The 17343-nt window shown below is 41.9% G+C and overlaps 2 protein-coding genes across 2 annotated transcripts in view; one reads left to right on the top strand and one right to left on the bottom strand.

The window, feature by feature from the left end:
* Window positions 1-8888, bottom strand: part of LOC125645204 (TGF-beta receptor type-2-like) — a 62824-nt gene extending 53936 nt beyond the window's left edge. The window contains 1 exon segment of the mRNA XM_048870426.2: window positions 8626-8888. Coding sequence (XP_048726383.2) covers window positions 8626-8677 — 52 coding nt within the window. The 5' untranslated portion in view covers window positions 8678-8888.
* The window catches only part of SNX4 (sorting nexin 4), an 85105-nt gene that overhangs the window by 2546 nt on the left and 65216 nt on the right, over window positions 1-17343 (top strand). The gene's annotated exons all lie outside the window — the stretch shown is intronic.

Raw genomic sequence — 17343 nt, 5'->3', positions numbered from 1 at the left:
TTAATAATGCGTTGGAGGGGTTTTAGTTGGGGGCTGAAGGTGACCGCTAGTGGCGTTCTGTTAACGGTGGAGCTTCGTGGAGCTTACAAAAAACTATATAAATCAGGGTAGACAATAGATGTTGGCATTACTTCAGAATACAGGAACACTTCAAGAGTCCCCTTTAAAAAATTCTTTTTAAGCCAGTGATTGCTCATTTCATGATCAGTGAATCTGAGGAGTAAATACATTATGGACTTTGATAAGGAACTGATAAAATTGACATGTGTTGTAACTAGAATTGGCTGAACATTTTTAAACAAAAGAATGACTTTTGTATTAAATGGAAATTTTGACAACGATATTTTTTTCCAGTTTTTGGGTGTCCAAAATCTTAAAACTTCGGGGTTTGATTTTTATTTTTATGTAAACCTGAGAAATTCCATAACAAAATTTCTACAAAAATGAAAAACTTCATTTTTTTTCAAACTTTTTCACAGAAAATAATAAAAACATTTTCCAAACCGCTTTAGTTGTGACCATCCTGCTTCAAATCTAGATCCCTGTTCCTCCTTCTGGTTGTGTTGCCCTGCTCAGGCAGCATAAAATAGCTGGAAAGGCAAGGGAAATTCCTGCGTGGCATAAAGCTAACATAATCAGTAGTATCCCACCTGCTCCCTGCCCCACAATTAGGGGGAATTCTGCAGGCATAAGGGATAGTGAACAGAGCAAATTGCACTCAAGCAATCCTGGGCCAGTTGGAAGAGCTCTAGGGAACCATTACTGTCAGGGTAATTTAGAGCAGCCCTGAGGCTGCTTTAAGTTATACCAAGGGCTAAAACAGTCTCTGTCTCATCCCAGTATGATGGGGAGGGGGCAGAGAAGGGGATATAAAGATGAGTTAGAACCACGTGCCCCTGTCCCTATTTATTCCTGAGCCAATCATAACCTGGTTGGACCCATGAATCTGGCCATGCAGATCTTCAAGATTGTTCTCAGCCTTCTGAAGGGTTGAATAGGTTCCTATTCCTTTTATTTGCTTACCTAAGAGCTGTTGTTTTAATCCAGCTCTCATTCAGCCTTTTCATAACGTCTGTGTCAGGTTTCCTTTACAAGGAGGCAGAAGCTGCCCAAAGAATCAAATATTTTTCTCCCCCATGGACACAAAGCTAACTATGGGCAGAAACCATTGATTGGTTCTTTAATCCATTATCAGATTGAAGGGGGAATCAGTGAAAGTTTTGATGGTGCTAATTTGCTCTTGGGCATTTCTGGCTATTAATGTAATAGCAAAAATAAATAAAGTCAAATCCTCGTAAGAGCAACACCTCCCTTTGCAAAAAGTGAAAACAAATTCACATGTGCCAGAAACAAAACACGCCCGTCCCCCCATACCTCACAGCAGACGTATTTAAATGAGAAATGTGCACCAACTACCCACCTGGGTACCCATGCCTCCTTTCAAACAACACTGCCTCCCCTTCACTGGTAAAATGTGGGTTGGTTCTGTTTTGATCTCCCACCTTTTAAAAAAAAAAATCCAGGAATAACCATTTGAATCCCTTTGTTGCCTTATTTTGTGCCTTACCATGCATAGAATATCTCCCCATCTATTCTTTTCAAAGTAGTGGTCGAAGTGGGCCAGTACAAATGGATACATTTAGAGGTCATGCTAAGGCAGGGAATACTACTACTACTAAATATATTAAGGTATTATAATGCTAATTCAGAGATGTAGGTCTCAACCTGTTTTACAAAGGAAAGTGTCTCCTCTCCTAAGCTCCAGCTACAACCCACTCATGTATGGCATCAAAATGAGATGCCATCGGGAGTAGATTGGGCTAGTCTTCGCAACATGATCATCCCTCTCCTGTCTTGCGTGTGTTTCAGGTGTCTGTGCAGCCTAGTAGTGTTTTCCTGCAGAGCTGTGGGAAAGAGTTGCCATGTAAACTTGCAACAGTGAATCCAGGGCAGAAATGGTCTCCAAAGCCTTCCTGGAACACTGGTTTTGACTCCAACTGCCATAGAAACAAGAGCCCCTCCTCTTCGGAAAGCAGCCTGAGGAGCCTGGGATAGGTCACCAGAGATCTCAGAACAAATACTAGGGATGTTTCTGTGACAGCTTTGGAGCTGCCTGTGGTAATTTATGAATACTCTATATTCTATATGTTTGGCTGCTTGTTGTAAGAGTGTTTACCGCATGAATATGTGGGGTTTGTTCAAAAAGAGGCTGGCTGCATATAAGCAGGAAAGGGAACAATGGCTTCAGCTAGCCATACAGCTCCCGACACTTGAGGTACAATGCAAGCGCCTTTACTCTGAAAGTCCATCACCACCACCACCCTTCTGAGGTCACCAGATTGTTTTTTGGACAGTAGAATAAAAAGGGCCTGTTAAATTGAAAACAAAGGGTTTTGGCTGGATTTTAAAAGACAGTGCCTCAAGGAGAGGGGAAGGAGAGTTAAGAGGAACAGAATGAAACCTAGTCTCCCAGAAGTTAGGGGTCTGGAGCAAGATAGACATGCTTGTAGACCCTTTTTGTTTAATAAATCTTCTCTTATGCCAGGTTTTGGCCTTATTGTTAAGATTAAGCAACACTTTGTTATAGGAGGGCTGTTTTGGGTCACTGTAATCCAGACTCCTGAAGCAAAGAACCTCTGGTGCCCAAACCCAGTTAGTCTTTCTAGGTAAGCACAGCTAATCCATAAAGTACTGTAGCCTAGGGACAGTCTACGAATGGGAGAATTGTAGGATTATATCCCAAGAGAGGTAAAGGCCCAAGGTCTGAGACCTGACAGGACGCACTCAAGAGACCAGAAGAGGGGTCATAAATTCAGCTACCCTTGCAAATGTGACCATTTACCCAAAGGGAGGAAGTCTGAAAGGCTGAGGATAAACAGCCCCAAAGTTGGGAGAATCACGTGGGAGCACTGTAGGCATAGCCAGAGCTCCTGGCTTAGTCTCTGCAAGTACCAGTCCTTGCTGCTGCCACAATGAACCAAAGATCCCTGTTTACAGCTTGTGAGAACTTCAGAGACCAAGGGAGGAGAGACTCACCACAAGTGGATCTAGGTAGCCTCCTGCTACAGTTTAGGGTGGGCTCTCCCACCTCACCCTCATACAGAGAGGCAGGAGTTCCCGAGAGAACGTTGTGCATCTTGTATCCTGCCCCATTACTGGAGTCTCTTATCCCCACCTACAAACAGAGGAATTTTGAGCACTTATGACTGAATGTTTTCTTGCCATTGACTAGTCAGCATTCTTAGCTAACCCATAATGTGCGTTGAATTTAGTTTTGCATAAGGGAGATCTGTTGGGGGGGGGGGGAGTTTGGATCTTAGAGGTTATAATGTTAGCCTACAATTACCTAATGCAGTAAAGGCAGTCAGCCTTTTTTTTACAGTAATCTATTTTTAGATTCTTACCTCTTGTGAGTTTATACAAAGTCCATGTGTGCATCTTATTAACAAATCAGGTCACTCCCATTAGTGTAAATGGGGTACTCTGGGTTTCCCTGCAAATGAAGTTCTGGGGGAGGGGACTAGAGGGTGCACTCAGGGTGTACCAACTGCTTTGCCCGCTAGAGATGCCACACATTCTTTAATCTGGTACCCAACATCCTTCTAGAAGCCCCCTTCTCAAGGTTCCAGTAGCCCCATGACTGTTGCTAAAACCCTGATGACAGCTACTCAGATGACAGTGCCCTTACTTGGAGCCAAGTGAGTGGAGTCCTTCTACAGGAAGTCTTACACTTTGATCATCAGTGAAATAGTTTGAAATGTTGACATTTATGCTGCTGTTAGGCTTCAGAGTTAACACCTCATTGGGATGGTTAGGTGCAGTCCATCTGTCTCTCAGAGCTACTATTTCAGGCTGTCAGCAGGCGCGGGTAGATATCAGTGCAGTCAGTAGAGTTATGCCAGTTTTACACTAGTTTAAGTGAGAATAGAATTAGGCCCGGGGAGTTTCCTCTCCCTTGTATGGATTATTCCTATTTAAGGGTCAATGTGGCTCTAAATTACTAAAATCAAGGGAACACAAAATTAAAATGAACAAAAATATTACACTAATGCACTGTGGCCTATACTGGGAATTAATATGAGAAAGCTGAGTTAAGGAAAAGAAAAATATACATCTGTGACCCTTGTAGAAAGGGTACTCTACAGAAATGGGGCTAAGCAGGAGAGGAAAGGACCATGAAAGTCACTATCACATGAGACAACAATATTGAGAGTCACTGATTGCAAGGATGACAATAACCTGATTATTTACTGCACAGAACTGCTGAGCATCAGTGACTTCCATTGGAATCAGTCCTTTCTCAGGAGGGTTTACTGATAAAGTATAGGCTCTTATGCTGAGTCTTATGTGACACAAGCAAATGATGTGAGTCCATTTAAAAAACTGAGCTGACCCAGTATTAGCAACAAGCTGCTTTTAGAATCTAGGCAGCAGAATTGTGAATTATGCTGGGTGTTGTTTGTAGCAAAGGCCATCCAAAATATTACCCTGGAGTTGAACCGAGGGGGGGGGGAGATACTTTTCTGAGCTCCAGACACAAAATAAGCTCTGCCCACATGAGACAGCATTCACTATATATTGTGCAGATATTCCAAGAATGATCATGCACACCCTCTAGAATCCTTGGGCTCACTTTGCCGTAGGTGAGATCCAAGTCCACCGATTAGCTCAGCTTGGCTTTCTCTTGGTGAGGCTCACGTCCCCTGCTGGACTTCCTGAGCTTCATTCACTCCTTGGGTGCTCAGATGCCCCATTGCAAATGCAGACAGATGTCACTACATCAGTTACATATTTCCAAGAACATATTCATAGATTTTAAGACCAGAAGGAACCATTATGATAAACTATTCTGACCTCCTGTATAACACAAGCATTAGAATTTCACCCAGTAATTCCTGCATCAAGCCCATAACTTTTGGTTGAGCTAGAGCATATCTTTGTAGAATCATAGAATATCAGGGTTGGAAGAGACCTCAGGAGGTCATCTAGTCCCACCCCCTGCTCAAAGCAGGACCAATCCCCAATTAAATCATCCCAGCCAGGGCTTTGTCAAGCCTGACCTTAAAAACCTCCAAGGAAGCAGATTCCACCACCTCCCTAGGTAACACATTCCAGTGTTTCACCACCCTCCTAGTGAAAAAGTTTTTCCTAATATCCAACCTAAACCTCCCCCACTGCAACTTGAGACCATTACTCCTTGTTCTGTCATCTGCTACCACTGAGAACAGTCTAGATCCATCCTCTTTGGAACCCCCTTTCAGGTAGTTGAAAGCAGCTATCAAATACCCCTGATTCTTCTCTTCCGCAGACTAAACAAATCCAGTTCCCTCAGCCTCTCCCCATAAGTCATGTGTTCCAGTCCCCTAATTATTTTTGTTGCTCTCTGCTGGATGCTTTCCAATTTTTTCACATCCTTCTTGTAGTGTGGGGCCCAAAACTGGACACAGTACTCCAGATGAGGCCTCACCAATGTCGAATAGAGGGGGACGATCACGTCCCTAAATCTGCTGGCAATGCCCCTACTTATACATCCCAAAATGCCATTGGCCTTCTTGGCAACAAGGACACACTGTTGACTCATATCCAGCTTCTTGTCCACTGTAACCCCTAGGTCCTTTTCTGCAGAACTGCTGCCTAGCCATTCAGTCCCTAGTCTGTAGCGGTGCATGGGATTCTTCTGTCCTAAGTGCAGGACTCCGCACTTGTCCTTGTTGAACCTCATCAGATTTCTTTTGGCCCAATCCTCTAATTTGTCTAGGTCCCTCTGTATCCTATCCCTACCCTCCAGCGTATCTACCTCTCCTCCCAGTTTAGAAAGAGATCCAATCTTACTATTCATGTTGTTCCAATGGGTAATTACCCTCACTTTAAAAAATCTGCACTTTATTTCGCTTTGAATTTGTCTAGTTTCAGTTTCTAGCAAGTGGATCTCATTATGGCTTTCTGCTGGATTAAAGAGCCCTCTACTATCAGAAATTTTCTCTCCGTTACAGACTGATTAAGTCACCTCTTAACTGTCTCTTGGATAAACTAAATAGATGGATCTTCTTTAGCCTCTCACTGTAAGGCAGGTTCTTCAGACCTTGAATCATTCTTGTAACTCTTTTCTGAACCCTTCAATGTTCCGTCAATATTCCTTTAAAAATCTGGATTCCACAACTGGGCACAACCCGCACTCCATGTGCAAAAGGATTCCTAGCTTTCCAGAACTGGAGTTCCGTAAGTTAATAATGTAGTCAAGTATCAAATTTTGCTGGGACGCCACCGAGAAGTTTCCTGTCTTCACGTTCAGCTTTAATGCTCTTCAAAAAGCAGCCACAACAAGGAAAAAATATTAAGGATAAAATTTTGAGCAGAATCTTGTGTGTCTTTATATAATTTACTAGTGAGAATTATGGAAATCCTCTATTACATTCATAACTGTACATCAAACTACAATCCTTGCTTTCATCACATACAGATGAAAATATTCAGTTACATTATCTAGTGACTGATGAAAGTAATATGGAAAAGACTGTTAGAAGCTGATAATGCACCAAATATGGTTCTCTACAGCACCAGTGTAAATCCATAGTAATGTCCCTAAAGTGGACTACATAACCTCTTGACGCCCCTTCCACCCCTGCATTTCTGTTATTTTGTGATGATAAAGACTGAAATTCATGGGATTACGCTGGTAATTGAGATGGAATCCAGCCCATTTTCTTTATTATATGATTAAGGATGTGCCATTTATGCTGAGAGGAGTTAATTTCCAGTTGCCACTAAACAGTTAATCCAGATCCCCTTTTACAATTAATCAACATGGTTTGGGGAATTTGTCGCTTTACGGGTGATCAAATACTTATTTTAAAACATTTGGTAATTTGGGCTGAGAATTTCAAAGGAGTCTAAGGGTGTTAGGTGCCTGATTCCGATTAACAACAATGGGATTTGGGCACTAATTTCCTTAAACTCTTTAAAAAATCTCAGCATTCCTGTACAGCTGATCTTAACTGCATGCATCAGAGAACAGGAGGTAGCACTTTAAAAATAGCATTGTTGAACTAAATCCAGTAAAAGAGATTCTGGCTTTTTCCTCCCTGAGACATTATATATTTAAACACTCAAAATTAATTGAATAACATTAACTTTGTTGACATATCAGTCATTTAACCTTTCAGATTAGTTTAGTAATGGTAATATCTTTTGGTTTGACTCTTTTCAGATTAAAAATTTGTCTTTTATGAGGAAAACCATGAATTAAATAACTTTAAAATTGGGCATTTCTCAAGGATAATTAGAGGTTTCCTTTCTTACCAACAATAATTCAATACTGTGATTAAAATACTACCTTGTAGTACTTCAGTTAATTCTGCTAAAAATTTGGTTTATTTTCATAGTCACTTTCCAATGTAACATCGTGTCCCCCCTACGTTATAGCAAGAGTTAGGGTTTTATCTGCCAGCTTATTGTTAGTATCACAAGTAAAATTTTGTGCAACTCTTTGAAAATCTTACTCTAACTATATATACTCAAATCCCTGGTTTGGCTCTCTATGATTCATTAGTTGCAATGATGTCATATTTGAACACACACACATTATCTCTCTATCATATTTCATTCCCTTTTCTGTAGACATTGGGACCCACTAAAAGTGAATTTGGAGATAGATCCCCACAACCACTTCACTTGGATGTGAACAAAGTGAAATAAAAATCCCAGTGCTTCACTGCATTGAGATAAGAGCAATTCCAGTCAGTGAAATTTATATATTGAGCAAAAGTAATCTGTGTTTAAAAAAGATTTCACCATAAGAAAGTTCCAGTGTTTGCACAAATCTATAAATATACACTATATATAGATGTGTATGTAGACATACGTATAGGTGCTGCATATACAAAGAGACGTGTATACATACTTACTGGATGTGTATATAACACCCATTTATATACAGATCTATTCCTCATCGTGAAGCTATCATTAAGATTTAAACAAGAGAATTTAGAGCATAAGAGGTACATTTTCAAATCCTGGTGTAGGGAGTTTATCTGCAGTATTAAGAGTGGTATAGAAACCCAACCAGAGTATTATTACAAAGAAATCTTTACAGAAGTGCTGGAATGGTTTGCTGAATAACCAGATGTTGCTGCAGAGTCTCCCCACCCCCTTTCTTTAATAGTTTGATTAATCCTGCACATAAAACTGGGGCTGATTACAAAAAAAAAAAATCTATGCTGCAAACATCTCCGCATCTGGACACAGCTGAAGTCAAATCATTCAGCTGTACATCTCAGTTGCTTTTATTGTGCTCAAATAAAATAAAACCTTCCAAGAAGTAACATTGACCTATATATATATTTTTGCACTGTAAACACTGACATCTCTGAGCAGCTCAGAAGTGCATGCAGAAACTTACATCCAAATCTAATGTTTACCATTTGTTAGAAGAGAATTTATTGCTGATTTCCAAGCCAGCATTACTGCTTGAGTATTGTACTAAAATCTCAGCTATTTCAAACCCTCTAGCGAATGGTCATTAGGGTAGAAATCAATGATTATCTGTCTGCTGGAGGAAGGACAAAATAAATGAACTCTATGAATATGCTGCTTAACATTGCCTACCAGAAACATTTTTCTACTCACAGAAGGACAGCAGCAGTAGAGAAATCAGACCCAGCCTCTTCCAGTAACCCATTTTCTGTATCCTGCCAGCAACTGGAAACCCAGCTTCACAGTTTTGATCAATTCATCCTCCACCAGTGCAGCCAGTCTGTGATTATTTTGCTCCCAACCCAAAGCTCCCAGGCTTGTGAGGCTCCTGGCTAAACTTGCAGGGAAGGCGGATCCAGCTGTTTCAAATCCAGCTGTGTGTGGGGTCCGCCCAGGAACTGGAGTTTATGAACAAACTAAGCCTGACTCTCCTCTCTGACTATATACAAATATGGGGGGAGGGGGAGAGGAGAGCCTGGGGGAAGAGCTCTGGCTCTGAGAGCAGAGTTTGATTTTCTGATGACAATGTTCAGCTGCTTCAAACTCCACATTGTCCAAGGATCTTTGAAGAGCACTTCACTTCTATTCATTAGAATAAAACCCAGACTGTGACAGTTCAATACACTGAGAATTGCTAATATACCACTTTTCTCACCTTATCTCTACTTTTGTCAATACATTTGTAAAATTATTTGTTTAAAAATGTGTAATTGCAGGATTCAGGACAACATACCTCTTCAGAAAGGGCACTTCAGCGCATGCTTAACTTTATGCATATCTTAAAGTTCCATTGATTCAATGGGAGTTAAGCACATATTAAAATGCTTTCCTGAATTAGAAACTAAAATAATAATGCTTAGCATTTATGCAGTGTTTTTCTTCCCAAGATCTCAAACTGTTTTTCAAAGGTTTGTAAGCAATATTCTCCCCACTTTACAGATGGGGAAACTCTGGTACCTAGAAAAGAACTGGCTTGCCCCAGTTATTAACACAGGCCGTCTGTGAGAAAAATGGGAATAAAACTCAAGTGTCCTGACTCCCGGTCCTGTCTTCTATCCTCTGAAACACACTGCCCTGAAAATATGCTAAAGTCGTGACCAGAGTAATTTACCATGACGGAGAAAGAAGTGATGATATCCATTCTTTTACAGCCAAAAAGTTACTCTAATTTGAGACTCGTGTTCTGCAGTTATTGATACATAGTACTATGTATTTATACTGTAAAGCTATGATTTTTCACTTACCCATTTTACAGTTCATTAAACTTTTTGTGTGTGTGTGTTGCTGATGATATATATCAGAGTTTATCATAGAATCATAGAATATCAGGGTTGGAAGGGACCTCAGGAGGTCATCTAGTCCAACCCCCTGCTCAAAGCAGGACCAATCCCCAATTAAATCATCCCAGTCAGGGCTTTGTCAAGCCTGACCTTAAAAACTTCTAAGGCAGGAGATTCTACCACCTCCCTAGGTAATGCATTCCAGTGTTTCACCACCCTCCTGGTGAAAAAGTTTTTCCTAATATCCATCCTAAACCTCCCCCACTGCAACTTGAGACCATTACTCCTTGTCCTGTCCTCTACTACCACTGAGAATAGTCTAGAACCATCCTCTCTGGAACCACCTCTCAGGTAGTTGAAAGCAGCTATCAAATCCCCCCTCATTCTTCTCTTCTGCAGACTAAACAATCCCAGTTCCCTCAGCCTCTCCTCATAAGTCATGTGTTCCAGACCCCTAATCATTTTTGTTGTCCTTCGCTGGACTCTCTCCAATTTATCCACATCCTTCTTGTAGTGTGGGGCCCAAAACTGGACACAGTACTCCAGATGAGGCCTCACCAATGTCGAATAGAGGGGGACGATCACGTCCCTCAATCTGCTCGCTATGCCCCTACTTATACATCCCAAAATGCCGTTGGCCTTCTTGGCAACAAGGGCACACTGCTGACTCATATCCAGCTTCTCGTCCACTGTCACCCCTAGGTCCTTTTCCGCAGAACTGCTGCCTAGCCATTTGGTCCCTAGTCTGTAGCTGTGCATTGGGTTCTTCCATCCTAAGTGCAGGACCCTGCACTTATCCTTATTGAACCTCATCAGATTTCTTTTGGCTCAATCCTCCAATTTGTCTAGGTCCCTCTGTTTCCTATCCCTGCCCTCCAGTGTATCTACCACTCCTCCCAGTTTAGTATCATCCGCAAATTTGCTGAGAGTGCAATCCACACCATCCTTCAGATCATTTATGAAGATATTGAACAAAACCGGCCCCAGGACCGACCCCTAAGGCACTCCACTTGACACCGGCTGCCAACTAGACATGGAGCCATTGATCACTACCCGTTGAGCCCGACAATCTAGCCAACTTTCTACCCACCTTATAGTGCATTCATCCAGCCCATACTTCTTTAACTTGCTGACAAGAATACTGTGGGAGACCATGTCATAAGCTTTGCTAAAGTCAAGAAACAATACATCCACTGCTTTCCCTTCATCCACAGAACCAGTAATCTCATCATAGAAGGCGATTAGATTAGTCAGGCATGACCTTCCCTTGGTGAATCCATGCTGACTGTTCCTGATCACTTTCCTCTCATGTAAGTGCTTCAGGATTGATTCTTTGAGGACCTGCTCCATGATTTTTCCGGGGACTGAGGTGAGGCTGACTGGCCTGTAGTTCCCAGGATCCTCCTCCTTCCCTTTTTTAAAGATTGGCACTACATTAGCCTTTTTCCAGTCATCCGGGACTTCCCCCGTTCGCCACGAGTTTTCAAAGAGAATGACCAATGGCTCTGCAATCACAGCTGCCAATTCCTTTAGCACTCTCGGATGCAACTCGTCCGGCCCCATGGACTTGTGCACGTCCAGCTTTTCTAAATAGTCCCTAACCACCTCTATCTCCACAGAGGGCTGGCCATCTATTCCCCATGTTGTGATGCCCAGCGCAGCAGTCTGGGAGCTGACCTTGTTAGTGAAGACAGAGGCAAAAAAAGCATTGAGTACATTAGCTTTTTCCACATCCTCTGTCACTAGGTTGCCTCCCTCATTCATTAAGGGGCCCACACTTTCCTTGGCTTTCTTCTTGTTGCCAACATACCTGAAGAAACCCTTCTTGTTACTCTTGACATCTCTCGCTAGCTGCAGCTCCAGGTGCGATTTAGCTTCAATAAGAAATGAAACATCAGGTCCTTATACTTATCTTCACATTCAAGGCCCATCACAGTCTATCCCCACCCAAGCCAGCACCTCTACTTTGCTGTGATGTCTACAAAAACTGGATAATGATGAGGCGGCTGCTTTGCTGAGACCACTGGCGGTCATGATGACCAATACTGTCTCATTGTTTCCTTGTACTCTCCCATCTGTCTGTATCCATCTATTGTTTCTTGTCTTACACTTAGATTGTTAGCTCTTTGGGGTAGAGACTGTCTTTTTGTTCTGTGTTTGTACAGACCTAGCACAATGGAGTCCTGGTAAATGACTGGGGCTCGTAAGTGCTATGATAATACAAATAAATAATATTAATAATATGGAATGGCATTTGCATATAAACTGCATCCATCAAGGTTTATGGAGTTATCTGTAAACATTATACAGCTAGAAATACAACAGAAAGGAAGAGAGATATTAAGGGAGAAAAAACAAGAGTACTGAAATTAGATGGAGAGCCAATGAGGTAAAGAAATATAACATGGCTGTTCTACACAGCATGAACTGCAGAGGAGAAGGCTCTAGGATTGGTAGTGGTGAAACTGACCAGAGCTGAAGAGAAAGAAAGGAGGCCAAATTGGATAAGCAGAGGAGCCTGGGAGAGGCCCAGAGAGGCAAAGTCTATGATGCAATGGGAGTAAGTCTGTGAAGGACTGCCTAACTTAGCAGATTGTATCTTGCTTATAGCCTCGGTGGGTTTGAGTTTGAATCCTGAAGAAGCCGTGGTGGCAGAAGTGAAAATTATTCTCCAGCACTTGAAGTCTTTAAACCATGACTGGATGTTTTTCTACAAGACATGCTGCAGTAGCCCAACCAGCAGTTATGGCTTTGATTCAGAAATTACTGTGTGAACTTGTATAGCCTGTGTTATGCAGGAAGTCAGACTAGGTAACCATGATGATCCCTTCTGCCATTAAAATCTGTGGAATAAGGAGGGAAGTTTTGAACTGGAGGCTGAAATGTTTAGAATTCTTTGCTAGGGGCAGTGTCTAAATATGTAGAGATCTACCACAGTTGAGAACTTTTCCAAGAAATACAAACTGGAGAATATGATTCTGCCTAAGAATAAATTGAGTCAGATTGTCAGCTGGTGTAAATTGGTATAATTTTGATTACAACTGAGCTATGCTGATTTACACCAGCTGAGGCTCTGGCCCTGTATGTCTAAGTCTGAGCAAATATTTAATAACGTTTTTAAAAGGAATTATTGTCCAATCTATATATTGAAATACTGATTTTTTAACCAGGGATTCTTTGAACAGATCACTGACTCCCTCTCATTTCAGAATTAGTGCAGTTCAAAAGGTCGACAGTTAATTTCTGTTTGGCCCTTCAGTTTCCAGGCTTGAGCACTGTGTGTTTTTTGTGTGCGTGGAAGTCAGAAGCAGGCAGGCTTTTCTTGGAAATGTCACAGATTATTCATGATGGATGTTTAAAACTCTTTAAAACCAGGAAGAATCTCCTGCGGAGAAGGAAAACTTGGAGAGAAACGAAGTCCCCAGCAGGAGCCCAAAAGAACTTTAAACAGTGGTGGACACTGACAAGACAAGGTCACTGTACAGTCAGTAGCTCCGAGTACGGCAAAATTGCAGCAATGGAATTTTCTAATGATCAGAAGCTAGAAAACTAGTGATAGCCCTGAACTAAAGACCTCGATCAAAATACCCACAGATTACAGTACAGGCATGTTTGAAATCTGAACCTGCATGTGAATCCAAATGATCCCTAACTTTTTATGAACGAAAACAAACCCTACTGTGAATGCTACAATGTTTAGGAGCCAAAATCCAGCTTTTACGCTTTACGTTCATCTTCTCTGAAAACTAAAAATAGGAGATAGATGGAACGTTAAACGGCAAGAGTGTGGAATACAAGAAAATACATAACAATATGGCTGTGCAATATAATTTTAGGAAAAGATTCCTGGGTCAGATTCACCCACCTGAGCTGGAAATGGAGGGTGCTCACCCTGGATGCAGGGTTCTCCTGTGGGATGGCATCTTTAAGATCCAGTTGGGGTTCTGTAATAGCCCTGCTGGTGGAGGTTGTCTGGAAGAAATGCTGACTCAAAGCAACATCCAGCTGGCTCGGCCCTGCCTCTCCTGGGGCTGCCCTAACCATTTCTAATGCTGCTTTAATCAGATCTTCCCTAGCCCTTGGCACAGTGCGGTTTGTAAGTGGCCAGCGCTACTGAGCTTCTCTGTAGGCAAACCTCCCGTTCCTGGGGCCCACAGCCTGCATAGCTCCAGAGTGTGTGTGGCCTTGACACTTTTTTGTCTGCTTTCAGATTTTTGTTTTAATAAGCTTAGATGAAGTTCTCCAATAACCTATATTTTATATTTATGTCTGCTGAGCTGATGCTATTTATTGTCAATAAGGGCTTGTCTACACAGCATGATAGTGCATGGCAACTCTGGAGCTGTGACCACACGGGGCGTGAGTGAATGTCAAGTTGGTGTGCTGTAGGTTCCCACCTTGGCTTGCCATGCACTAACTCGCTGTGTAGACAAGCAAAATGTTTTACATATATTTTTCAGATGAGGAAACTGAGAAAGGGAGATTAAGTTACTCTCCCATGGACATGGAGCGAATTGGTTTCAGAGCCAGGCTTATAGCTTAGTACTTTTTTGGCTTTCTGCTCAAACCCACTAGACCAGGCCTCTGCCTCACAAATAGCTCAGGGCTGAAGTCCTCCCTTATTTTTCAGACTCTATGCAAGAAAAAAACCCCAAACTTACTGGGCACTTTGCCTGGCTAAGGAATGAGTAAGAAGTGAGTAACATCTTCAGGATTTGGCCCAAAGGGCTTTAATTTATATTCCAGTGCTTTGCTTCAGTGACAGAACACAATGAACTTTGGAACAAGACGTTGGGGAGGAGGAGGAGATAAATGGTGTTTTTTTAATTGTTGACTTGTTTATGCCTTTTGGTGTAAATTCCCCTGTTCCTCTATTAGAGGTCTGGACAACCTCATAACTCAGGACATACTGAAGGCTGGATTTTGAGCTCGGTCAAAAAGATTTCTGCAGGATAATTTTAAATGGCATGGTGGGAGTGGTTTTTCCTAAATTCTCACTTAGAGACTGAAAGACATTTTACTAAAGAACCAAAATCAGACTTCAGCCACCTGAAATAATGCATTGTGTATTTAAACAAAGGGCCAGATTTAGCCTTGGTGGAACTAAGGAAACTGGCAATAAAAAAAATTGCCACAGGAAGAGGTTGTGGTAACAAAAAGTGGCTTCAATCTCTCCTTCACCAGAGGGGGTATCTACCCCAGTGTGTAGTACTGTCTGGGACTGGTCATAGACAAAGCAGCTATGAGGAATGTTAGCAGGCGCTCCGGGTGGTAAACCTATGAACAGCCAGGCAACAACACTGCTGGCCTTTCTTTCATGTGAATCACCCTTCCTCCCACAGTGCAGAGAAAATCAGCTGGCACAGAAAGGTATAACTGACACCTCCCTGTGTCAGCCAGAGTAAATCCAACCCCAAATGTGTAATTTTAAAGTAGTCAAGTCCTTTCAATGATTGTTCATCAAATAATAAAGCAGAATGGAACCTTGTCTCAGTCTCTTCCACTGAGCTTCCAACCAGCCACTGCCTTATATGATGGTACTTTCTTAGCAAGATAGCTGCTATCAGCAGTGGGTTCAGAATGACAGTTGGACAAATGACAATTGGCCTTCAAATAAACCCCCAACCTCTGCGAAACCTGCAGACATATCTCCACTATTATGATAATCAATACTTCCCACAAACACCTTTCAAGATCCATAGGTCCTACACATGCCTATCACAACATGTGGTGTATCTCATCCAGTGCTCTAAATGCCCTAACATGTGGGTGAAACTAGGCAATCACTACACTTTGAAATGGACTCAGACAGAAAAACGATAAATGATAAATACAGCACATCACCTCTGGGGGAACACTTTTCACAGAGCGATCAATCCATATCTGACCTCTCAGTCCTTGTCCTCAACAGAAACCTGCACAACACCTTCCAAAGATGAGCCTGGGAGCTTAAATTCATAACTCTGCTAGACACTAAAAACTAGGGACTTAACAGAGACATTGGTTTTATGGCTCATTACAACAATTTGTAAAACACCCTACTGCCTGCTAACCCTGAATTGCCCACTTCATTTTAAGTGATCTCCGACAGCATGTGTGAATCCGCTACACTTAACAATCTGTCCTGTATTTATTCTCTGGTTACCTTCCTTAGATCTGAAGAAGATCTGTGAATCTCGAAAGCTTGTCCCTTCCACCAACAGAAGGTGATCCAATCACCTACCTTGTCTGTCTCACTTGGAATTAAAAACATTGGGCCATATTCTATTCTAGCAGTTCTCAAACTCTAAGCTTTGCCTGAGATAGTGATGCAGGATCAAGTGCAACAGCCTGATCCATCTTTTGTTCTTAGGGATACTTGTTCTGATTCTGTGCTGAATGTCCACTCATATTGCAGTGCTCCTAATTCCTGGGGCTTTGTTACTGAAATTATACAAATGGGTTGTATGGCTTGGTTTTTATATGGGTTCCCTGACATCATCTATGAGAAAACCCTAACCTTAGTTGGGCTTTGTCATTTTTCATTCTCTTGGTACAGCTCATTCAACATCTGCTGTGGTGACATTTAAGTGGTCATGGAGAATAGTTATGTACAGCTTATTCCAGTGATTCCTTATCAGGGATAAACTTATTAATTTTTGAATGGGGGGCACATTATGCTGTTTTTTGCACTGCCACACCTATTTCTCCTTAGCCTCGCACACACTAGTCTCACACATCACCTAACACACCTCTTGTTCATATCACCAAATGGATTGCATTGCTTTTCATGTATGCCTATCTGATGATTGACACCTATTGGAGGTGCATGGCATAACTTTCTCCTATGTTGCTATGTGTGTTATTTTTCTCTATAGGGTTTGCCTTGTTGTAGACCTTGTACAACTTCATTCAGTTCACTGAAAATGCACAAAGCCTAAATCTGGGCACAGTTTGCCCCACTATGCTATCCCTAATCTCCTTTTCTGTTCCATTGTTTCCCATTTCTGTTTGGCTTCTTCCCATAAGGCTTTGGGTTTCTCTTGCTTCTTCCTCCTTGCTGCTTTTTGGACAGTTTTCAGCAAAGCCTTGTTTGTGCCATTGGTGATCACTTCTGGCTACTTTCAAAACTCTGAGTTGGTTTTGGCTCTCTAGTTGGTATTTATGGGCCCAGTTTTGCTCTTATTGAAGACCGTGGCAAAACTCCCGTTGAGTTCAAAGTGAGTGGGATAAAGTGAGTTCAAAGTGACTTGGTCCCTTCTTTTCTCTGAAAGTCCTCCAGTTCCTCTCTAATTATTTTCTTTTTGTGAGTTTCTGCTTCCCTGTCTGGGTGCTTAGCTTGATTTTTGCTTTTATTGCTATCTTTATGGCCCCTTCACATAGTTACTCAATTCATATACAAACACATCCATGAGGTTCTTTGGGTGAAGGATTTCTCTTTTTGGTCCTATTAGGCTTCCTCCTTGCCCTCTCTCTTGCATGCTAAAGCAGGCTATCAAGGATTTTTTACTATTTATTTCTGGCAATTCCCTAACAGTGATTCTTCACCCCGGTGTCTCTTAAAGAACATACATTTCTGCCTTGTTTATCATTATAACAAACATGGCCACAC

This window comes from Caretta caretta, chromosome 11, assembly GCF_965140235.1.
Source record: "Caretta caretta isolate rCarCar2 chromosome 11, rCarCar1.hap1, whole genome shotgun sequence".
NCBI classification, from domain to species: Eukaryota; Metazoa; Chordata; order Testudines; family Cheloniidae; genus Caretta; species Caretta caretta.
This window is presented reverse-complemented; position numbering and strand designations above follow the sequence as displayed.